Consider the following 24782-nt stretch of genomic DNA (forward strand, 5'->3'; position numbering starts at 1 on the left):
GCCTCTTTCCAGCTACTCACCAGCTGTTCATGCAGCTGGAAGCATCTGTACCAGAAGTACAGCTCAGCCTGATACAGCCGCCGCCATTTTGTTGGAGACCTTTTCATACATTATATCAATAGGCCCCTTGTCTCCGGAGTAATGGCGGCCGAGTCACCTCTCCGCCCACTCCCAGGCCATACAATGACTTGTTGTTCTCCGCTCGGATCAGTAAGCTGGTGACGTGGACGGTGTGAGTGTGTGCGGAGTGTTCTGCCTCGTTCTCATTGTGCGCTGAAAGTCAAACCCCTCAGGTGACCTTCTCCAGCTGTTCATTGGAGGACAGCCTCTTCCCTTCCGCCAGCCCCTATTCACAGAGCGCACTTACGATGCGGCCGCAGGAGTGGCGCTGATCGGAGCTGAGCTCAGGGAGGAGATCTGTGCTGGTCCATTCATTCCTATGAGAGGGCTGTGCTTGGTGCTGATCGCTGTCAGTGGACGGAGGAGTCATGTGTGGGCTCTGAGGCTAACGAGTGATCAGTGAGGTAGAAGTTGTGTCATTCTATGCTCTTCCTGCTGGAGATGGTGGCTTGTCCATTGGATTGATGGACAGAAGACTAGTGATGACTACATGGGCTTTGTAGGCAGTGATCACAGATCATGTATTGCACTGCTTGAAGCAGCAGACTGTAGACAGATTTCACTAGTTTGGCCTTCCATTGACTTGATTGGATCTCCATTACCATGTGGGTAAAGGTGTGTGTGGGCCTGGTGGCCATGGCCGTGGGTCTCCTCTATCAACTTCAGCCGGACCTCCTGGAAGCGGCCCAGGACTACCTTTCATCATCCCTGCAGAGCATCTCACCCGGGGTCACCCCATCCCACCCGTCCCTGGAGGAAGCCCTGTCCACGACATGGGATGCCCTGATTACAGCGCCAGCCAAGCACTGGGGGAAGGTGGCCATCGGGTGAGTACTGAGTGCCCAACACTCAACCAGGGGGGGGGGCGATGTGTGCACCTTAAAAATCACTTCCCAAAAGTTTAGATATGGTCGTTATTCATAGTTATATTGGTATGTATGTGCCAGCGCACAGCATGGCTCGTGCATGCCCGGCTGTGAAGCCACATCCAGACGCCCACAGTAAGAATGCTGGGAAGAGGAGTGGACTGCTGGACCGTGGGACAAGTGAGCGCCCGATTATTAAAAGTCAGCACCTACACTTTTTGTAGATGCTGACTTTTAATTTTTTTTTTTTTTTTTTTTTGGCGAAACTCCACTTTAATGAAACGTATTCTCTGATTGGACAAGGTGGAGGACATGACCTAACCACTCTACCTCTCCACCTCATCCAATCGCTTTGCACGCATTGAGAAAACGCAATAGGGGCGATTTTACTTAAACTGGAGAGTGAAAAATCTGGTGTAGCTGTGCAATGGTAGCCAATCGGCTTCTAACTTAAGCTTGTTCAATTCAACTTTTACAATAAAACCTGATTGGTTTCTATGCAGACCTGCACCAGATTTTGCACTCTTCAGGTTTAGTAAATCTACCCAATGTGTGCCCTGAATGGTGCAAATGCCAAGCAGGTGACCACCCTTGTTCAGGTGCCCCTGCCAAGCGGTTGACCACCTTTTGTTCAGGTGCCCGTGCCAAGCGGGTGACCTCCTGTGCTAAGTAAACAGTAGAGCAGCCACTCGGCATGGGACCCGGAAGCAGCGGGCTTTGTAATAGTGGTCCAAGCTGCATCAATGTAACTATGTAGAAATGACCATAACTAAACTAATTGCTAACTTTTTTAGCAGGGAGTGATATTTGTCTAGTAAGACAATAATTATTGGGATTTCATTTTCTCTGTAAATTATACTAAATGTGACTGTTTAAAAAAAAAAAAAAATGACATGTTACAAAGAGGAACAATGAGAGAACCCGTTGAGTTGCAGGAAGTTGGGTAATTGGATGTACAAGAGTGGTAATGGGATAAAGGGCTATAGAAAACTGACAGAACTATGTCAGAACATTACAAAGTTAACACTTTGAAAATGCGCCTTGCATTTTTATTTTTTTTTCTTAAATCTATGCAAGTGGTTTTTGAACATGTGTGACTGCTTTTGGGTGGGCAAATTGGAACGTTATCCCACATTAATGCACTTAAATGCTGCATTTCATTATTTTTTTTTTTTTTACCTGGCACTTTTGTGGGTACTATACTTACCAATTGCATTGTCACATGAAAAAAAAATCACAGAAAAAAAAATAAATGCACTTTTTTTTTTTTTTTGAGCCTGTAAACATCGCACCAGGGCTCAGCAGATCACTAGCGCCATGCCGGTCTCCAGCAGATCTGCCAGGGTATATGCTTGCCTGTAAATCCCTTACGGGTAAGCAGATACAATCTAACAGGAAGCGTGGATGAACTACCACAGTGCTCCACAGCGCTGTGGTAGTTCATTGAAAAACAAGCTGATAGCCGCAAAGGCTGCCGGACCTTGTAGTCTTCCATACCCAGAGCCCTGTCAGTGATGTGGCCGGGTGGGAGGCCCACTCGGCAATGTTTTTTTTTAAAAAATTGTTACAGCTAGTGGGAAGGGAGTAGAACCCCGGTAAGGTGAGGAGGGGGGGGGGGGGGCGGTCTGTTCATAACATGTTGCACCCTGAATATTGTGAACTTCTCCTTTAACTCCAGAAGTAAGGGTCGGTTCACACTGCTGCGATGCGGGAACCCTGTGAATCCACTGCGGGTTCCCACTTTGCATGTCTCCCAGCGGTAGTTCACACTGCCGTACGCGAACTGCTGGGAGTGTCAATTAAAAGTTAATGAAACCCCCAAATCAGTTTTCAGAACTCACTGCGATCAGCAAATTCAGACCGGAATTAGATTGCATGGGTGTGAACACCTATGCGATCCGATTCTGCTGACCAAAAAAGGACCTGTGCAAGTTGGGTCCGAATGCAATGCGAATTCAGCCAAACTATCTGTATGGCTGAATTTGCATCACACGTGATCTGCAGTGCGGTGCGAATCACATGCGATCTCGCATCATGCAGCAGTGTGAACCGGCCTTTAGACATAATCTACCTATGCAGTAGGACCACACCATGCTGTAAAGGTTAAATGACCCTTTAGTCTAGTGCTGCAGGAATAAGGTGTAATACTTGTCATTAGGGATGAGCTCAGGCATGTTCAGATCCTAGTCCAAACTCTCCTGAGCAGTCCTGCCAGGAAGCTGTCACTGTCCTTAGCCAATCATAAGCAGCCCCAGCATCCCCCTCCCTGCAGCCACAACATACACACCCCTGGCATATGTGTCACTGTAGGATAAGGAATTCACTGGAAACGTAAGATTAACGGTGAGCAGTGACCGTTTCCTGGTGGGATAGCTCAGGTGGGTTTGGACTAGGATCTTTATATGCCTGAGCTCATTCTAACTGATTGTACCTTAGACAGGTGTCAGTGCCACAACTGTCGCATGGATAGAGGGCGCCTGCCGGAGGCAGGCATAAGCCTAGGTTCACACATATACAATGTGGGAAATATTGCAATACCTGTGCATTTCCTGCACCGCTTTGCAATTGCATTGTGTTTGCGGGTGTCAATGCAAAGTCAACGACAGCCCAAACGTAAACACAGTGCGGTGTGCCCCTACCGGATTGCATGGTACAAAACCATCACACAATGCAGTTGTGGTGCGGCCCCAAAAAAGTTGCCTGCACTTTTTTTGGTGCGATTTGAGCCCATTCCAAAGGAAAGGGTTAAAATCTTATTAAACTGAATCACATGTGAATTGCACAGGAATGCGGTGCGTTTCCCACAGGTTAAAATGTGAGCCGGGCCAAGCAAGTCTTCTACCTTACACCTGCACCCCTGGACTAAATGACCATTTAACCCTTGCAGTGCGTGCGTGGGGGGGGGGGGGGGGGGGGGCGGCGGTCGGGTACTGCGAGGAGAGGATACATTTTGTTTAGTTTCTTTAACGTGCATGTAAAGCCAAAACTATTATTTGGTAGAATTGCAACGTACATACCGCTGAGCTGAAAATGCAACTTGTTAGTGCAAATAAAGAAAAAAAAAAAAGTGATCACAGATTGTAAAACTTGGTTATTGCAAATTTGTGAGTGCAATCACCTTACACCTGAAACTAAAGAACAAAGCTTTGGTTTCCCATATCACAATTTTAGTGCTTTATTTATAGGTGACAATGGATGGAAATATATGCGCTCTCTAATCCAATGTAATTTCCATTTCAGAGTGAATGCTTGTGTAGATGTAGTAGTCTCAGGGGTGAGCTTACTGAAGGCATTGGGCCTGAGCCCCCAACCCGGAGGAGATCACCTGGTCCTCAACACTCAGGAGGAACTGGCTGAGACCTTCCAGCACTATATGCAGCAAGGTGCGGCAGCCGAACGTTTCTATAGCGATGCTGACAGCTTTCAGCACATCTCCCGCACGGCTTCCCAAGAACCAGAAGCCAAGGTAACAACATCACTGTGTACCGTTTATATGCAGAGGCTGTAAATAATAACATTCACTGTGGAGGAGCAGGCTTGCTTGTAACTGCTTATCATTCTAGTGGGACTATGCAAATATTAGTAGCAAGCTATTTTGCATTCACTCTACTCAGTAACGACGGAAGAAAGTCTACTAAAACATTTCCATTAAAGCGGTAATAAACCTAAAAACAAAATGTAATATACTGCTGCTTACCAATTCTTAGGTGTGTTGGCTGCATTCTTTTTCTATTTTTAGGCCCCTTTCACATGTGCGGACAGTATGTTTGTATTTCATCCATCCGTTTTTGGATGAAATACGGCCATACATGCATCCCTATGGGATAGCGGATGTCAGGGGATGAACATCCGCTGACACCTGATATCATCCGTGCCCGCTATGGTCCGATTCTGCAGACAGAGGAAAATCCTATTTTTCTATCCATTAGCAGAACTGATCGGATAAACAGTTACAGACGGTCTGTGTTCATCCGATCCCCCATAGGGGAGAGCGGAGAGCTGACAGGGCATTCCCTTTACAGTGTGCAGAGACCGCCCTGTCACCCGCTGACTTGGCAGAGATCAACGGAGCGATCCCCGCTGAGCAAGCAGATGTTCACGGGGTGGATCATCCATCCCGTGTGAAAGGACACTTGGGCCTTCTCTCTTATTTTCACCTGGTGATCCAGCCAGTAAGTCTGTTATTTTTGAACTTCCCAAGCTGTCCACCCAAAGTGGCAGGTAGAAGGTTGAGACAAACCATTTACAATTGATCAGGGTGCTTATAGTCAGTTTGTTTATGTAAACGCTTTACCCCAAGGGAAAGAAAAAACGGCTGCTGTAACTGCATGAAAAGCGTTCATTCCGGCCAATGAAATGAATTGACCCCCAAGAGCTTAACGTTTGTAAAAGCTTTACATGCTTTTACAAGTGAGAGAGAATGGGAGAAAGGAGTCTGTCCCTCACAGAGCAATGGGATTTTCACAAATGCACATTTCTGTCACATTCTCTTTTGGTTTTATTTACACAAGGATGCAATATTCTGTCCCTAGAATCTGTCCAGCAAAATCCTTCACATATATACGTTTACAAGCATTAGACTTTTTTCTGCAAAAATGCTGCTGGATTTTAGGAGAGTTAAATAAATGTTAAATAAAGGTACCTAAGGCCCCTTTCACACCAGCGGACCAATAAGGGCCAACTGTCAGTTTTTCAGGTGGATCCGATCGGGCGACCCATGTCTACTGACACCAGCCGGGAATACGGTCAGATAAAATCCACTGAAAACAGACGTATGATGATATGTTTAATATCCGTCCAGCAGATCAAATGGAAAAGGACATGCAGTCCCTTTCCATCTGACTGCCCTATAGAGGAGAGTAGGCTATGTTCGTGTTCGCTCCACTATGCAGGCCTGTTGTCGGCCTGCTCAGCGGGGATCAGCGGACAGAGCCAGCACTGGGCGGGTAAGTGTCCTTATTTTAAAAGTCAGCAGCTGCAGTATTTGTAGCTGCTGACTTTTAAAAACAAAAAACGGCAAAACTTCCTCTTTAAGGAAAAAGTTGTTAGTTTTTTCTAAAGACTAAATTACTTTTCGCCTTGTCTATGCATTTAAAAATGAACTTAAAAGAGCCAAAATCACTTACCTTTGCAGTGGGCTCCCCTCCCAGCTTAACTGCTTGTTTTGCCTACGGGCTGATTCATAAGGTGATGCACTTGGTATATTTGGGACTGCTGACATCTCATCCAACATCACACCACTCCGTAACAGTTTCAGGGCTTTTGGTGTCTACACAATGGAGGCTTTGTCAGGCAAATAAAATGCTGAAAGTATGTTAACTGCACATAAACTATCATGGGAAGATCTCTGTTGAGTGGTCTGGCAACAGGGGCTCTTGAAACATTTTAAAACAAAGGAAAACTGACAGAGGCTTTAACCCATTGCTCAGTAAATAAACTATCTTTCTTTGGGGGTGTAGTTTTCCTTTCTCTGTTCTCACACCTGTCAGATTGTATTGAAAAAAAGAGATTAAACCCCTTGGGATAAAAATGGCGGTTATGGTAGACACAATTTTTTTTTTTTTTTTTCCAACTGTGTAAAAAAAAAAAACCCTGGATTCGGGCTTTTGCTAATTCTTTCCATATGCTGAAGGAATAATTTAATTTCAGGCAAAAGATTAAAGCTAATCTATATTCGGATGTAAAAGGCACACAATAACACAACTCTGTAATCATTAATACATCATTAAACATATTTTTAAATGCAAGCAGTTTAAGTTCCTGAAATTGGCCATGTATCCACAATTGTAGTCACTGTACAGCAAGGCTGGAGTATGAGAAGAAGCAGTGCAAGGAGCCAGTCAGATAATGAGCTGATAGGATGACAAAGCAGAGTGACGGAGAGGTAAGCTCATCACTGCTGCTTCTCCTTTCACTGTCCATTCACAGGCTGGGATGGGTCCAGAACAACCTGAGCTCGGAGGAAGTGGGTTGAATGATGGTGGCCATCAGACTGAGGACATCTAGTGGCAGAAAAAAATACCACTGGATTAAATTTTTATATATTGCAGCAAAAGCTTCTTCTTCTTTTTTTTTTTTTTTAAATGGGCGAAGCATCTCTTGTGTTTGGCTGGAGTTCTGCTTTAACATAAGAAGCTAGGAGTAGCCATCTTGCAATTATGTTATCCTTTCCATCTGAGACACTGAATTGTTTTTGTTCTCTATTTGCAGCATTTTGTTGGAGGAAATGCTGCTCTCATTGCACAGAGACTGGCAACACATCCAGATCTGGAGGTAAAAATAACCTGCATCTTCGCTATTGTATGTTATGTCAGCAACACTGTGCTGATATTTTGGGAGTGCAGCATCATCTGGATCAAATTATGTTAGCAAGACCTTTCCTAATGACTAATCTGCATGTCAGAAAAATAAAAGTGATCTGCGTGTCTTTTTGGCCTTAGCTGAAAGTATAATTATTTTAATTACTGCTTATAGTCTGTGTATAATTTTTTTTTTTTTTAATTAAACAACGTAGGTTCTCCTGTGTGGGCCAATAGGCCCTAAGCTACATGAATTATTGGATGAAAGAATTGTTGTACCCCCAGCATCGCTGAAGGAGCAGGATGAGTATCATCTTATACTGGAATATAAAGCTGGTAAAAGCCTCTATATGCAATTATTTAGCAGAATTAATGGTTAAAATTCCATTTTGTATGAGACAATTCACTTACCATTGTGTCCTATTTGTAGGGGAGAAGTGGGGCTCAGGACAAGCTCCTGCTGCAAGCAGGTTTATATTTTCTCATGATTTGTCGAATGGGGCCATGACGTCACTGGAGATTCTGCTTTCAAGTCTGGAGGAATTCCAGCCAAAGCTATTGGTTCTTTCTGGGCTGCACATGATGGAGGGATTATCCCAAGAGGCCAGAGCCAACCGCTTGCAAGAGGTGAGACAACAGAAAGTCACACATCTACTAAATTGTTTGGTTTAAAACAAGACATTTTTTCCCTGTGCACTCAATCCCAATCTAGATGTGATGGCATACAGCCGGTCCACAACTGAAAGCACAGGAGGGCTAATTCAAAAGTAGTGTTGTAATTCCATCCATAGAGGCAAGCAAAATGGAGTACAATTAGCAAAATGTTTGTAAAGGACACTAAGGTCCCTTTTCACACTGGCTTTCTGATCAGGTCCGCCTGTCAGTTTAGTATGGGGCAGCGGATGTCAGTGGTGACATGTGTGCTGACACCCGCTGCTATCTGATCCTGTCCATGAAATCCAGACAGATGGTAACCCTATTTTACATCCATATGGCAGATTAGATCAAATGAATATGGACAGGCAGTCCGTTTTCATCCGATCTCACGATAGAGGAGAGCGGGGCTCTGACAGGTCTGTCTTAGTACACTAAGTGGAGACAGACCTGTCATCCCCCTGCTCAGCGGATCAATCCCCTGCTAAGCAAAGCCCAGTCCGCCGGGTGAATCCCCACTGAGCAGGCGGGTGACGGGTGTGTCTCCGCTCACTGCTGAGATGGACCTGTCACAACCCCGCTTTCCTCTATGGGGTGATCAGATGAAACCGGACTGCCTGTCCGTTTTCATCTGATCCAATACTCCAGATGAATGAAAAATAGGGTCACCATCCGTCTGGAGTTCATGGACAGGATCGGATTGGATGTCAGCCGACGTCTGCTGCTCCATAGAGGTGAATGGAGTGTCCGATCAGGTCTGCCTAAAAAAACTGGCAGATCTGATCGGAAAGCCTGTGTGAAAGGGGCCTAAAGGAAACAAATTGTTAAAAAGGAGACAAAATAAAAACAAAAATGTAGTCCTTCGTTCAAGGTGGATGGACGGCTTAAGTCGGTGATGGGTGTAATCTGCAAGCAGCTCAAGCAAAGTCAGAGCTCTTGTGTGCCGCTGACAGTTGGTGATGACAGACAGCTGGAGATATAGAACTGAAGCTCTTGTAGCAACACAGAGAACTATGTCAGAAATGGAGGTGTTGAGGCGAGAGATGCAGCTCCGGTCGCTGCACGACTCAAGGCCCGGTATCAGCTGCCGCGTGGAGGGGACGTGACTGCCCAAGGCAAACACCAGAAGTGAATCTAGCAAAGTCGGCACCAACCGTGCTTTACATGTTTTTATTACTTTACTATAATAAACCGGCATACTACACTATTGTGGGCTCTTGGCACTTCTCACACCCCTCCCTCTTCCTACCAAATAGTTTTAGCCTGCTAAATATATTTGTCTGTTGCATTCATTTTATGGACAAATCAAAAATGCAATGCACTAGTTGTGGGTACCAGCTCTTTTGAATATAGTATAAAGTAGAACTATGGCCTCACATAAAAAAAAAAAAAAAAAAAAAAAATGTGCTGCAGTATTTAATTATAAGTACATTTGCACCTACAGTTTACTTTCAGTTCAACTGTTAAGTCTTCCAGTGAAGTCAAACTAAAGCAGGCTACTGAATTCAAAGCAGAGTTACCACTCATGTAGGCTCTGCCTGCTTTTACTATAGTGGGATGAGATTGCAGAACCATGCCAACAGCATTGTCACTTAAGATTCATAAACTTGTACAGCAGTAGCTTGTCAGTCAGAACCTGGCCACACCCATGGCTTTCTGGATTGGCAGTGCTGCATGAAGCTGGGAGGGGGAATGTGTGAGATCTAGAGTAAGGAGTATTTGGCTCAGTCAGAGGGTAAATGAATTTTTTTTTTTTCTTTCTGTTTTTACTTTAATGAGGCTTGTACATTACATAGTAATTGGATTTTTAAAAATTGCGCCGACATATCAAATCTGTTGAACGAAAACGTGTTCCTGCTGCCTCTAGTAGGTTAATAAAAATGAAGGAGTCAAAGAGGAGCCTTAGTCTTCTGTGTAAAAATTAAAAATCGGCCGCTACAAAAACTGTAGCTGCTGACTTTTAATAAACAGCCACTCCCCTGTCCCACGATCCGGCAGTGTGCTCTCCCCAGCTGTTTTCATTTCCTGTTGTTTCTTCCTGGTGCCTGCATGTTAACAGCTTGTGGCTTTACAACCAGGGGCCCATTTCACATGTTCCAGAAGACTATGGAGAGGAAGGGGGAGGAGAACTGCTTCTGATTGTCTAGGCCAGTGATGACCAACCTTGGCACCCCAGATATTTTGGAACTACATTCCCCATGATGATGCTCTCTGCAGTGTAGTTGGATATCATGGGAAATGTAGTTCCAAAACATCTGCGGTGCTACGGTTTGCCATCACTGGTCTAGGCGATCAGAGTGGGAGCGGGTACCTGTTAAAATCAGGTACTCGCTCTCCAAGTGCTATTTCTTTACCAGGATTGGGGGAGAACTAAAGCAAAACTATTTTGCTTTCTTTTATATGTCCTTTAGGCTTCATTCGCACCTGAGTGTTTCAAAGTCACGTGATTTTTTGACTGTGTTTTTTGCTGTGATGTTGTACAGATCACCAATGTAAAAAGCAGAAACACCTGTAATCTGCTCCAAAGAAGCTCATGTTCATTGAGCTTAAGGTGTTTTTTCAGGCATTTTTCTTCAGGTGACAAAATGCTCAGATGTGAACAGGTGCCATTGAAATGAATGGGTTTTTGCTTGTTGGGCATTTTTCATATGTTTTTATGAGCTGAAAACGTTCAGGTGTGAATGTAGCCTCAAATGTATTATTGTTTTGTTTATCTTTTTATATTATCTTGATGTAAAATCCCTTTGATCATGTGCATAGTAATAACCAGCAGGAATTGTGCTACTTGAATCATTGTCAAAGTAAACCCTTTACAAACTTGAAAAGTTTTTTTAAATGAGCAAATGATGAACAAAACGCACAATGAGTGCTTACTATCACTGAAAACTGCATGATCAGTAGGTCCAGCCATATAGTCAGCTGAAGGTTTATGCAATGTACAGATATTTCAGGTTGAGCTTGGCCCCTAACCCTTCTATTTCTCTGCCGGTGGATTTACTAATAGGAAGGTCCAGTAGGAAAGGGGGGGGGGACAAGGGTGACTTGCAGGAAGGATCAAGAATTGCATATAATTATCTAACTTTTACTGAGTTGCACTAATAAAGATTAGTGTCCAGATCACTTTAGGGAGTGGCCGGATGTGAGAGGGTGTGAGAGGGAGGAGTGCTTGGAGAGGTGAGAGTGGAGAGGCTTGTGATGTGAGCGGCTCTCCGGTAGACTCCTACCCCGTGCGTTGGCGTTGCACTAGCCGAAGTAAGCTTGCTGGGTGAAAGCTGGAGGACGTCGGGAAGGGCCGAGGAGCCGAGGAACGACGGAAACTTCCGGAAACGGCCGAGCATTGCCGAATACTGCCGACCACTGCTGAGCCCCGCCGAGCCCCGTCGAGGTACCCGGAAGCAGTGAGAGACGGACGGGTCCCGGGGTGAACGAACAGGAAGACAGAGCTGTATGGTCCCGAACAGCACCCGCGGAGAGGGCGGAGAGAGGCTGGGGAGAGGAGACACATCTTCAGGGAAAGTGCTTGTGTGAAACCTGGCACCTGAGACCCTCTAGGGACGGCATCGAGACACGAGGCATGAGGCATGAGGCATGAGGTATGAGAAATAGCTGTGGGGGGTAGAAGAACAGTAAGGTGGAGAGATAAAGGACTGATTACTGTGATTCGAAAAATTTCCCCCCTGTATAAGCTAAGGACTGATGCTGTAATTATTTCTCGAGCATGCCATATACAGGACTATTTATATATGTATTTGAAAACCTTGGTTGCCCCCTCATACAATAGTGGCCTCAGGAACACTAGTGACCCCTTTTTTTTTTTGTTTCCCCTCCTCCTCCCCCCCCCCCCCCTGCAAAGTAAGAGACTGGTGCCTTCTTTTTCTTGGGAGGACGATGGAAAGCTGACTTGACTATACATACTTGGTACACCCAGGGTAGGAGGCCTCCCCCCCCCCCTCTTTTTCATCATCCCTACTCCTCGGCTATAAGCTCTAAATATAAGCTTGACCTGCTGATACCGCCTGTTTATACATATAGAGACTCCTAGTAAGATGTCAAGACGGCGAGGAGAGGAGCAGGCAGCACAGGAAAATGGGGGGGCTCAACAGCTTCGCTCCTCTAAGGAAAAGACTGCCCAGGCAGCACAGGCTGCTGCAACTAAGTTAGAACGGTATGCCCGCACCCCAGGTCAGTCCCCGGGGAAGGGGGAACAGCTGACACAGACACTGCAACAGATGCAGTCACTACAAGTAAAATCTCACCAGGGGGGGGCGGTGGACAGGAAGAGCCAAGGACACACAGGCCCAACTATGGTCGCGGTATCAGGTCAAAAGAGCGCAAGTAGGCGCCAGGGGGTGGCTCAGAGTGAAAGTGATGCTGGCACCGGGAGTAGCCCTATGACTGAGGAGGACCCCACACTAAGGGACGTTCTGCAAGCTGTCAATGTGTGTAAAACCTCGCTGGGAGAACTTTGTGGGCAATTTAAAAACATGCAGGAGGAACTGTCATTGATTAGGCAGGATATACAGAGAACAGGGGAAAGAATGGAAGAATTGGAGACAAGGGTAAGTCAAATGGAAGATGACTTACACCCACTGAGAGAAGAGGTCAAAAACATGCGAAAGCAACTGCATAATCATAACACCGGTATGGATGAAATAGAAAATAGGCTTCGGAGGGATAACATCAGGCTGCTGGGGCTACCCGAGAGATGTGAAGGCTCCGAACAGATAAAGTTCTTAGAATCCTGGTTTAGTGAACTATTTGGAAGAGAGAGTTTTTCATCTTTTTTCTCTATAGAACGGGCCCACCGAGTCCCCTTTAAAGCTCCTCCCCCCGGGGGGCGCCCTAGACCTATGATCCTGAAATTCTTTAATTACAATGACAAGGTGACTCTGATGCGCAAGGCGAGAGAGATGGGCAACATCACATATAATGGAGCAAGGATCTCTCTGTACCCAGATTACTCACTGGAATTGCAGAGGCGAAGAGCCGAATTTTTGGAAGTCAAACGTACTTTACGGACTCATAAGATTACGTATGCACTTTTATATCCTGCACGGTTGAGAATAACAGCGCTTGGTGGTACCCAGTTGTTTGATTCTCCAGCGGAAGTAATTTCATGGCTGGAAGCAAATAAGGGATTATTGTAGAGTGCAAATAAGTTGGGGGGTGGTGGGGGTTTGAGATAATAACGCACGGGGGGGGGAGAGTCGGGGGGGTGGAGGGTTTAATTGGGGTTTGAATCTAGGATGGACAGGGTGAAAGGGGAAGAGGATAATCATTTATTCTTTTTTTTTTTGATGTTTTCGCTTTCACTTTTATTCACTTCTGTATGAGGGAAAAGTGGTATGAGAATAGGAAGTTGGAGGAGGAGAGGGATAGAAGAGATGAATGTTTAAAGGTCACGTGTAATCCCCTAGGGGAACACCTAGGTAGGTGGAGGATGGGGGGGGGGTGGTTGGGCGGAGGGAGAGGGGGGAGAGGGGGGAGGGGGGGGGAGAGGGGGGAGAGGGGGGGGGGGAGGGGGAAAGGATCAAAAAAGTCTGGAAAACCACAACAGTGTTAATGTTGAAGTTAATATAGTTTGCACACAGATATCAATTCAAAAGGGAAATCACGGGATTTATTATAAAAGAGGAAGGAAATTTGTAAGAATCTTCACTTTAAGTGAGAGTAGAATTAGTACAAGGGGAATGAAACACTACAGGGGCTTCTCCCCGATAATTTATGTGTTCGCACTTTGGTTGTTTTTCAATAATTTTGTTACTGTTCTTACACTGAGTGATGCAGGATAAAATACTTAATATAGCCTCTTGGAATGTTAGAGGCCTGGGTAGTCCAGTTAAAAGAGCGGTAGTCCTCTCCATGCTGGAGAGATATGGGATCGGACTAGCCTGCCTGCAGGAGACACATTTAACTAAGATAACAACATCGCAACTTAAAAACAGGAGGTATCAGGCTCAGTACCACTCTACTCACACTTCCTACTCGAGGGGAGTGAGTGTGATGATAGGAGCTGGGGTGAGATTCTCCTGCAGGCAGGCTAGTATTGATGAATTGGGTCGCTACGTTTTTCTGTATTGCACCTTGGAGGATAGATTGTATGTTCTGGCCGGGGTTTATATACCGCCCCCGTTTAAAATGGAGGTGGTGTACAAGCTCACAAATTTTTTGGTAGACAAGGAGGATGTACCAGTCATAATAATGGGAGACTTCAATGAAGTGCTTGATTGTCGGATAGACAGATTCCCAATTAGGTCTCAGGGGGTAGGGATAACGAGACTAAGCCAATTCTTGAAGGAGATTGGATTAATGGATTTGTGGAGGGTGAGGAACGCGAACACTAAGCAATACTCTTGCTGTTCGAGCTCGTACTGAACAATCTCCAGGATAGACTTGGTATTAGGGAATGAAGAAGCACTACAAAATGTGAGGAAGATCGAGTATATGCCCAGAGGGATATCGGACCACTCGCCTTTGATAATAGCATTGAGTACTGGTAGGAGGGAAGAGAGGATGGGGAGTTGGAGAATTAGTCCATTTTGGCTCGAGTTAATGAAAGATGTAGAAGAAGTTTTAAAGAAATTAAAAGAATTTATAATGTTTAACAAAAAAACAGCCCCAATTGATATAACCTGGGATGCATTAAAAGCATTTGTTAGAGGAATACTGATTCAACAGGTGGTTAAAATCAAACAAAAATCTAGAAGCTGGGAGGAAAGAATCAGGAAAGAAGTAATAGAGGCAGAGGTTAACTATGTTAAGGATCCAACACCTGAGAAACAGGTAATATGGTTAAATAAACAACAAGGGTATAAATCTGTGATTATAAAAAGAGAAGAAAATAAACGCATCTTTCAGAAACAGTGTAGCTTTGGAGATGGAGAGGGGGTAGGGAGAATGTTGGCTCGCCTTGTGAAAGCCAACTCCCCCCCCTCCTCCATCTCAATGATTAAGTCCATGGATGGGACAGTTACCACCAATGGGAAGGAGATAGTTGAGATCTTTAGGGCCTATTATGAGGATTTATATAGAACACGGGATCAAAGGAAGGAAGAAGATATGTTAGCCTTCCTGGAGAAAGCGATGCCCCCAACCCTTACCCAAGAAGAGAGAGAGGATTTAGAGGCCCCTATAACTTTAGGTGAACTACGCCAGGCAGTGGCCGGAATGGCCTCCCAAAAATCCCCAGGACCAGATGGGCTCCCAGTGGAGGTATACAAGAAGTACAGCGAGATCTTACTTCCGGAGTTGCTCAGAACGTTGGAAGGGGCAAAATTGGCGGGGAGATTACCTGCATCTATGATGAAGGTGATTATTATCGTGATTCCTAAAGAAGGGAAGGATCCCCGGGATGTAGCGTCATATAGGCCAATATCGCTTTTATGCTCTGATATCAAAATATTAGCCAAAGTGCTCTCTAATAGACTGAATAAAGTAATTAATAGGCTTATACACCCGGATCAGACGGGATTTATAAAGGGTAGATCAACTAGTATGAACATAAGAAGGGCATTCTTGAATATACAAACCCCAGCGGAGAGAGGAGGTTCAAGGGCCATTTTGTCCTTAGACATGGCTAAGGCTTTTGATAGTTTAAAGTGGAGGTACCTATGGCGCATCCTGGAAGGGTGTGGATTTGGACCCATATTTATAGGGTGGATTAAAATGATGTATGGAGCACCTAGCGCAAAAATAAGGATTAATGGGAATCAGTCCGGAAAACTTGAAATGAGCAGAGGCACGAGACAGGGATGTCCACTCTCCCCGTTGCTCTTTGCGCTGGCGATGGAGCCGCTGGCAATAGCCGTCAGGTCACATCCTGAGATAACTGGGTTTCAAAGGGGGGGAGGTAGAGAGGAGAGGATCGCCCTATATGCGGACGATGTTCTCCTCTTTTTGGGAGATACTGGGCAATCGCTTGAGAAAGTAATCAAAGTGGTAGAAAAGTTTGGAGGCTTTACGGGGTTATTAATAAACTGGGGGAAATCAGAACTGCTCCAGGTTGATGGCCTGAGGGATGTGACCGCATCAGGGATTCCACAAATGGAGGTAGTAGTGGCATTGAAATATCTAGGCATATATTTAACATCAGATGTTAGCCAATATGTGGATAGGAATGTGGGTCCATTGTTGAGCAAATTTAAGAAGAACTGCGACGCCTGGAGTCGGCTTCCCCTGTCAGCGGCAGGCCGATGCAGTCTAATCAAGATGATATGGCTGCCACAATTGTTATACATACTGCATAACGCACCAGTTTGGATATGTAAGAAGTGGTTTAGAAAAATTGAAACTCTCTTCCGGGAGTTAATTTGGAAAAAGGGAAAGGCGAGAATTCGGCTGCAGGCGTTGCAGTTACCAACAGATAGAGGGGGAGTGGCGGTGCCCAGCCCTAGGAACTACTACCTAGCAGCACAGCTACAACACATGGTGGATAGCGATCAGAAAGAGGTGGGTAATTTAAATAGGGGGGGGAGGTTGATAGAAACCCCGCATGAAACCCTGACTGATGCTTTAGAGGCGAATTCCTTTAAGTATAAGGTCCCTACAATAGTAATGATGCGGAAAATATGGATAACGGTAAAAAAACGGACAGGATGCAGGGAATGGTCAGAATACACGCCCCTATGGGATAATAAGAACTTGCAGGAGGTATTGTCAGTAGGAAAAATTAATGTATGGGAGAGGAAAGGGATAACAAGACTGGGTCAACTATATGAGGATGGAACTCTGAAGTCATTTATGGACTTAAAAGAGGAATATAGCATACCCCAACAGACATTTTTCCGATATTTACAAATCAGGCATGCCCTGGAAGCACAATTTGGCTCCCAGACACCTGTACTGGACAGGACATCACTAGCACAGAAGATAAACTCGATGGATAAGTCCAGGGGGTTTATCTCGGCCATGTATGAATCATTATGTAAAAATCCTAATGGGGAAACCGACCTGGTTAAACAAAAGGAGAAATGGGAGGAAGACATAGGTGTAATGTCTGATGAACAGTGGAAGAGAGTATTGGAGCTTGGGCCACTAACCTCAATTTCCCCATCACAAAAAATATCGCATTTAATGTTGATACACCGAGCCTATTTTACCCCCAAAAAGCTGTTTAGGTTCGGTAAGAGGACAGATGCTAATTGTCCTAGATGTGGTGGCTTTGGAGACCTCATACACATGGTGTGGAGGTGTCCAAAGCTATTCCGGTACTGGGAGGAAATAGTTGAAACTATAAACAGAATATTTGGGACAAAGCTGGACCTAGATCCAGGTACATGTATACTGGGTTATAGGAGAAACCGGGGGGAAGGGTGGAATATAACAACTGTAGTTACACGATGTTTGTTTCAAGCGCGGAAGTTGATAGCGCAAAGGTGGCAGGCGACGGAAGCACCCCTATTGAGTGATTGGACCCAAGTTATCAATGAGCTGGTGTGGAAGGAAAGAACGGTATATATACGTAGGGGAAACCTCAAAGGGTTTGAGAAAATATGGGCCCCTTGGTGGAAGGGAATGGAGCACCCAATGGATTAATACTACTGCACGAGGATAGGAGTAGAAAGAGGTTAATACCTATTAATAGCTGAGTCCCGAAATAGTGACAGTTATGGAGACTGTGTGATGTTTAACTGGTATAGAGGTGGGATAGGGGGGAGGGGGAAGGAAGGGAGGGTTAGGGAGATAAGAAACTGGACATGTTAGATAGCAAACCTTATTGTATTATGTTTTTTTACTTGTGTTTTTATGAAGTGTACGGTTGTTTAAAATACATTTGGATATTGTTATGATAAATTGAAATAATAAATAAAGAGAAATTAATTTAAAAAAAAAAAAAAAAAAAAAAATAAAGATTAGTGTCCATATAGTAAACGGTATTAAGATTACAAGTCCACATGTCATGAAATGGTATGAATCCTTGGTTAAATATCCCCACCATCCGCTACCTTGAAAGTGTGATCCTTTATAGCGCCGCCACCACCAAAAGCAAAAATGCTCACTTACCAGCTCTCATTGACCTTGTGTTACAGGCGCTCAAAAGCACTTTTGGCTTAATACCCATACAGGGCCTTTAATCATGTCTGCGGATCCTCCTGCGACTCGCACACCAATCTTCCTGGCGGTATTACCATTTGGGTATTCCCAAACACAAAAGGCTGTCTGGGAGTTCCCAGAATCCTCCAAATGACGTGGGGGGCACATAGGTTATAATGATAATGAAGCTGTCTTTGCAGAATACATTGTGTGCTGCCTGTGAAGTGTCTCCTGCCTGAAGCTCTGGATCTAATGATCATTTTTATTTCTGCTTATGTATTTTTCCATCACATGCCAACTGACTATTGGCTCAACATTGTTTTCTCTTTGCCCTCAGGCAGCCACTGCATTGTCAGATGTCCCCTTGGATATTCTTATTCATCTAGAGCTGGCTAGTATGACTGACGGAGATTTAATGAGAGGAATCATCCACCAGGTAACCACCCAGATTGAGAAACGCTGATCATAATTTTATGATTTGTTTGACAGCTTGTATTGAGGCTCTCATGCTTCTAAAGGTCAGGTCAACCAATGCAGGTTCCCCATACATAAAGGCTTCAAGTCTACCCAAAACTCTTTTTTTTTTTTTTTTTTCCTGTCTTGGGAAAGGGTTAGAAACCTTGTCAGGTTTTGATTGCTGTCTCTGCCCTGACTATGGATATTTTACTGACACTCACCGGCCACTTTATTAGGTACACCTTGCTAGTCCTGGGTTGGACCCCCTTTTGCCTTAATTCTTCATGGCATAGATTCAACAAGGTGAAACATTCCTCAGAGATTTTGGTCCATATTGACATGATGGCATCACGCAGTTGCTGCAAAGGTCGGCTGCACATCCATGATGCAAATCTCCTGTTCCACCACATCCCAAAGGTGCTTTATTGGATTGAGATCTGGTGACTGTGGAGGCCATTGGAGTACAGTGAACTCATTGTCATGTTCAAGAAACCAGTTTGAGATTAATTGAGCTTTGACAAAGTGTATTATCATGCTGGAAGTATCCACCAGAAGATGGGACACTGTAATTATAAAGGGATGGACATGGTCAGCAACAATACATGGTATTTAAAGGATTCTCAATTGGTACTAAGGGGCCCAAAGTCTGGCAAGAAAATATCCCCTACACCTTTACACCACCAGCCTGAACCGTTGATACAGGCAGGATTGATCCATGCTTTCATGTTTATGCCAAATTCTGACCCTACTATGTCACAGCTGAAATGGAGACTCATCAGACCGGGCAACGTTTTTCCAGTCTTCTATTGTCCAATTATTGTGAGCCTGTGCAAATTGTAGCCTCAGTTTCATGTTCTTAGCTGACAGGATTGGCACCCGGTTTGGTCTCCTGCTGCTGTAGCCCATCGGCTTCAAGGTTTGAGATGCTGTGCATTCAGAGATAGTATTCTGCATACCTTGGTTATAATGAGTGGTTATTTTGAATAACTGTTGCCTTTCTATCATCTCGAACCAGTCTGCCCATTCTCCTCTGACATCAACAAGGCTTTTTTTGTCCACACAACTGCCGCTCACTTGATATTTTCTCTTCTTTTAACCATTCTCTGTAAACCCCAGATATGGTTGTGCGTGAAAATTGCAGTAGATCAACAGTTTTTTTTTTAAATACTCAGACCAGTATGCCACATTCAAAGTTGATTAAATCCCCTTTTGTCCCCATTCTGATGCTCAGTTTGAAGTTCAGCAAGTTGTCTTCATCACGTCTGGATGCTTAAATGCATTGAGTTACTGCCATGTGATTGGCTGATTAGCAATTTGTGTTACCAAGCAATTGAACAGGTGTACCTAATAATGTGGCCGGTGAGTGTATTCTTCTGCTGACTGGTGGCAGAGGAAGTCAGGGGAAATAAACACAGACAGCACTAAGAACAAGTTTTTCTTTTTGAGAGTCTTTTTGTGTCTTTTTTTGACGTCTATGCTGTATGTTAGGAGATTTCCTTTCACTTCCTGTCCCAGTTACTGGTGCCATTTGGGACAGGAAATTATTAACATTTACATAATGGCGAGACAGACAGCAATAAAAAAAACTTGCCTTTTGGCAAGATACTGAAGGAGTCTGCAGCAATTGGCATTAGAGGGGTGGTAGGAGATGAGGACCACCAGAGAGGTGATTATAATTCCTCTTCCTTTTCTGGGTAGTGCGGTTTAATTGATTTATAGACCTTACAATGATATATTTTTTTTAATGTGGCCATAAATAAATTTAACACCGAGCTGGATAAATCCAAGGAGCGGACTACCTGACTAGCATTGATATATTATATATTTCTGAAACAAAATTTCTGTTTGTAGCACTCAATTCACACTCGCGTGGCTTCAAATTTGCCCGACTTTGAAGCTGCGTTGCACAGCGTGACTTCTTCGTGGCTTGCAAATGATTTCTTTAACAGATGTCAATGCAAGTCGCTCTGAAGACACCCCCAAGTAGTGCAGGAACCTTTCTCTAAGTCAGACCGAGGGTTTTAATTTTTTGTTTTTTTAATTTAGCTCTTTCAAAAATATTTTAAATTTATAGTTATCTCGCATATTAGTGTTAGATGTCAGTGGGAACCATTATACATTACACACATAGCTTATTTTAAACTTTCAGTAAGCATGGAGGGCCTTCATTTTTACAACAATTTTATTTTTAAAAGTTGTAGGTGATCACATAGCAGTTTAGCAGATATACAGCCTTATACCATAAACAAGTGTAAAGAGCAAGAATGATTTAAAGGGCACCAATAGCAACCAGCTAGAGGTCAATTTATTTGATGTTAGATGAGTTAAATGATTCTGTGAGTTGCTGCATATAGCACTTTGCCTTGTTATATAAACCACATTTATTATAATATGTACATATCCTTGTATCATGAGGTCTCTGTTATTTTGGTCAGCAGGTCTTCCCAGTGATCAGCTCTGTGGGTCTTAATGAACAAGAGCTCCTCTTCCTCAGTCAGTCATCCTCCGGTCCTCACTCAGCACTCCCAGCATGGTCAGGAATCCCGGATGTTGGAATAGTGAGTGACATCTTATTCTGGATCCTGAAAGGTTCTGTGCGTGGAGACTCTGCTCTTACCAGAGTCCACTTTCACACTTTAGCCTACCACATTCTGGCCACTGTGGATGGCTTTTGGGAAAATCAGGTGGCTGCGGTCGCTGCAGGCGCTCGGATTGCTGGTGCCCAAGCTTGTGCTAGTGAAATAATCGAACCTGCAAAAGTAACGCTAAAAAGCCCACTGGAATTTTCTACTTCCAAAACTGACATGGGTCCCACTGCCCGCGTGAGTGCCAAGGAACCTGTGGCAGTTTGGAGCAAAGATGGAGTGACCTTCCATTTCACACCTGTGCTTATATGCAAAGAGCCTGTTAGGACTGTGGGCTTGGGTGATGCTATATCTGCAGAAGGATTGTTGTTTTCAGAAGCGAAGACTCAATGAGAAAACATTCTGATACTGCAGACATGCACGTATCTGCTGCTGGCACTAAAAAGATGAATCTCAGAAATTTTGAGGCTGCTTAGAGCAATGCTTTATAATGTTTTTCAGAGGATCACTGAATGCAGAGTCTAATGTTGGTTTTACATGAAAATATTTGACAATGGGATGCAGTACGTTTATACCATAAAAACATAAGGCTGCACATAGGTCTTTATCATAGATCAAAGCTTAAGCATTCGACACAGGGCCTCATGTATGGAAAAGTGTCCATCTATAGGAACTAGTTCAGTTCTTCCTTTTTACTTTCTGACCAGTGCTAGTAAAGTATCTCTCAAAAGCTGATTGGTTGCTATGAATGAAAGATGCTTTTTATGCATGAGGCCCTTTAGCACTATATTCATTCCAGTTGAGATTATTTCTGATAAACCATGTACAAGATCGGACACCTGGGGGTTGATTTACTAAAACCAGAGCACTCAGTATCTGGTGTAGCTGTAAATGGTAGCCAATCAGCTTATAACTTTTGCTTGTTCAATTATGTTTGACAATAAAACCTGGAAGCTGATTGTTTTTTTATGCACAGCTGCACCACATTTTGCACTGTCCAGTTTTAGTAAATCAAACCCTAATGCCGGCCATACACGGTTCGAATTTCGAAAGAATTTTCTTTCGAAAATCGTATCTAAGAATTTTCGTATGAATTTCGCACCATTAGTGGGCTGCAGCAACAGCCGATTTTCGTGCGGAAATAAAATTTGAGGAATCGGACATGTTGCAAATTTTTTGAAAAACAAACAATTTTCTAATCAATGATGGGAGAATCGTGCGAGAAACGTAATAAGAAAAGAAAATGTACGGAGATAAAAGAAAATTTACGGAGAGAAAAGAAGATTCCCAGCCAAGAAAATTCTTTTCTGTAGCAACATGAGGTGAAATTGAAGGCTTGGTCGGCCGAATTTGGAAAATCAATGGTGGCATCATCGGATCACAAAAAAAAAACAATTTTCTGATTTTGAAAAGAAAATTTGTTTGATATTTGACCGTGTATGGCCTGCATTAGTGTCAGTTTTGTATTTCAACAGAAAATCAAGTGAAACATCTGATTGGTTGCTGTGGGTAACACCACCATTTTCCTTTGCACTAGTTTTTTGTATAACTGGGCCAAACTGAAGGTCTCTAAAGGTATGCTCTCAGACTGTTTGTTTTACCCACAGCAACCTAAAGATCTTTCCCCACATTAATATCCAAGATTTGTTAAGGGAAAATGTGATTGGTTGTAATCAACACCATCTGTCTGAGACTAATCCTTCCTAAAATGAAACTTGCAGTGTATGGTGTCATTTTGTTTATCATTTTGGATAGAGTAAGGGAGGGTTATTATAAGCCCTGTCATATTATTTTTCTTCTGCTGTCTGTCCCCCATTGGGGTCCAGAACTAGTGTCCCAGTTGGAATATTTCCCCATTATTTCTGTTATGGTGACAACCTAAATATTGGTATTTTTTTTCATTTTTACTCAGTGATAATGGTAAACAGGGCAAATTTCCCTAATCGGGCACGGACAGCCTCTATAGCCAAAACTAAAGTATAATTTTAGTACTTTAACCCCCCAATTTGTACTTTGAATAATTTCCCTCCTATACTCCTAGAACTAGGTTCACGTTTTAATGCTACTTTAATAGATATTAGATGTGCCAGCAACCTTGTTACATGGTCAAGCTTTATTTCTCTTGCTTTTTTGCAGTAATACATAGGATAATGCTTCCTGTTCATTCCATTTTGCTGGTATTGGCTTCATATTTTTCAGGCGATTTTAACATGCACCTTTTTCTATTGAAAAAATGTCCTTAAAATATAGGCTTTAGTACACAAAGCTCCAGCAAGAGATTATCTTTTTCTCATAGACTACAAATTTTTTGCACTGCTTTATTAAGTCTGGTGCAAAAGCACAAAAGGCGACGTCTGGTCTGGACAAGTAATGCCCAGGCCCACCTCCCTTTCCAATAATTATCCGGTAGTGCTCCAGCATGCTCACCGCCACCCTTATCTCCTGGGCAGCATCTAATGCTGGGGTCATTCATGCATCCTGTTTTGGCATACAAGTTTTATTGAACAATTGTATTACTGTGTGTATTGCCAACATCACTGCTGCATTGTTGGGTCTGTTCTGCTGTAGACATATCTGAGCACAGTTGAGTTCTTGTCTATGTTATTGCCTGGACAGTGCTGAACAGAGAAACGGTGGGGGTCCCAGTATCAAAGCACTGTTTTATCAGTGACAGTAACACGTTACTAAGGGAAACTCCAGTTACATTTAAAAATTTCCCATTGGAGTGCATACAGGGTACACCACCTATCTGTACATTGGGTGACATCAAGCACCTTGTTAGTCTCTACCTGTTAAGAAATGATAAATCTCATTGTGTCTTTCATGGTTCTTCTGGAAATTGGTTTCCAAAGCCAAATAGGTTACTGAGGTCTGCACTACTGTTGCATAGACAACCAACATAGTGAATTGACAACAATAACCATTAATGTCTTACACCATACACTCCATTGTTCATCTATGTTACACTTATCCATCTATAGCACTTGTGCTGTCTGTGGAGGTTTTTGTAATGGGACCAAAATATTACAACTTTGAATCTCCTTTTATGTTTTAAACCCCATTCCCCATTTTATGCTTTGACTTTCTGTCGGGGGCAGCTGAAGATTTAACTGACTTTGCTGTTACAATTCTATACCAAAACAATTATTTATAATTTATTATTCTGTACCATCAGGTTACCAATATGCAGTGGTAACAAACAATGTAGATCTGGTGTATGTGGTAGGTGCATATCTAACTTGTTCTCATCGGGTAACTAACCACAATACATATTTGCATCTGTTTTTGTTATGCTTTGTCTATTGTTTTCAGATCACTGGAAAAAAAGAAAAGATTTCACACTTTTGTAACGTTTTGTGATAAAACTTTGTAACTTTTTTTTTTTTAATAAATGGTAATAATTCTTACAGAGTTCATAATGCCTGGTTAAAAGGAAAGGATTGCCTCCTTTACAGACTGAGTTCATGAGTGTGATGTGTTAGAATGGATGTTGGCTTGCAATGTTGGGTTTATAGGTTTAATTTGACCAGAGAGCTGCCTGAGTGATTTGTGTATGTTCTCCATGATGCTGAATACTACACTTATTAACTGACATGGCTTTCAGTGACAGAGAAGACTGTTGGCTCATATGGAGCACATTTTATTTTTGCATAAAGTAGTTTTGTTTGTTCAGTATACTATATTGGTGGTAGATCCTATCCTAAGAACTCCCTAGCTAGGCAAACGGTGAGGCAACAACCTTGGCAGCTTCCAAGCGTAATGACTGTCCC

At 43.5% G+C, this 24782-nt stretch overlaps 1 protein-coding gene across 2 annotated transcripts; it reads left to right on the forward strand.

Moving 5' to 3' along the window:
- The first annotated feature begins 207 nt into the window (after nt 1–207).
- Nucleotides 208–24424, forward strand: ADPGK (ADP dependent glucokinase). 2 transcript variants are annotated; one of them, XM_077470549.1, is made up of 7 exons: nt 208–947; nt 4227–4452; nt 7197–7259; nt 7501–7621; nt 7716–7912; nt 18309–18407; nt 20863–24424. In XM_077470549.1, the coding sequence occupies exons 1-7, from the start codon at nt 724–726 to the stop codon at nt 21403–21405; spliced, it is 1473 nt and encodes a 490-aa protein (XP_077326675.1). In that variant the 5' UTR covers nt 208–723; the 3' UTR covers nt 21406–24424. The 2 variants fall into 2 exon arrangements, with proteins under 2 accessions (XP_077326675.1, XP_077326676.1); XM_077470550.1 differs by having other exon boundaries at nt 209–947; nt 20866–24424.
- The last annotated feature ends 358 nt before the right edge of the window (nt 24425–24782 follow it).

Source organism: Lithobates pipiens, unplaced genomic scaffold, assembly GCF_037356315.1.
Source record: "Lithobates pipiens isolate NorthernLeopardFrog02 unplaced genomic scaffold, aLitPip1_a1.2 Scaffold_8, whole genome shotgun sequence".
NCBI lineage: Eukaryota > Metazoa > Chordata > Amphibia > Anura > Ranidae > Lithobates > Lithobates pipiens.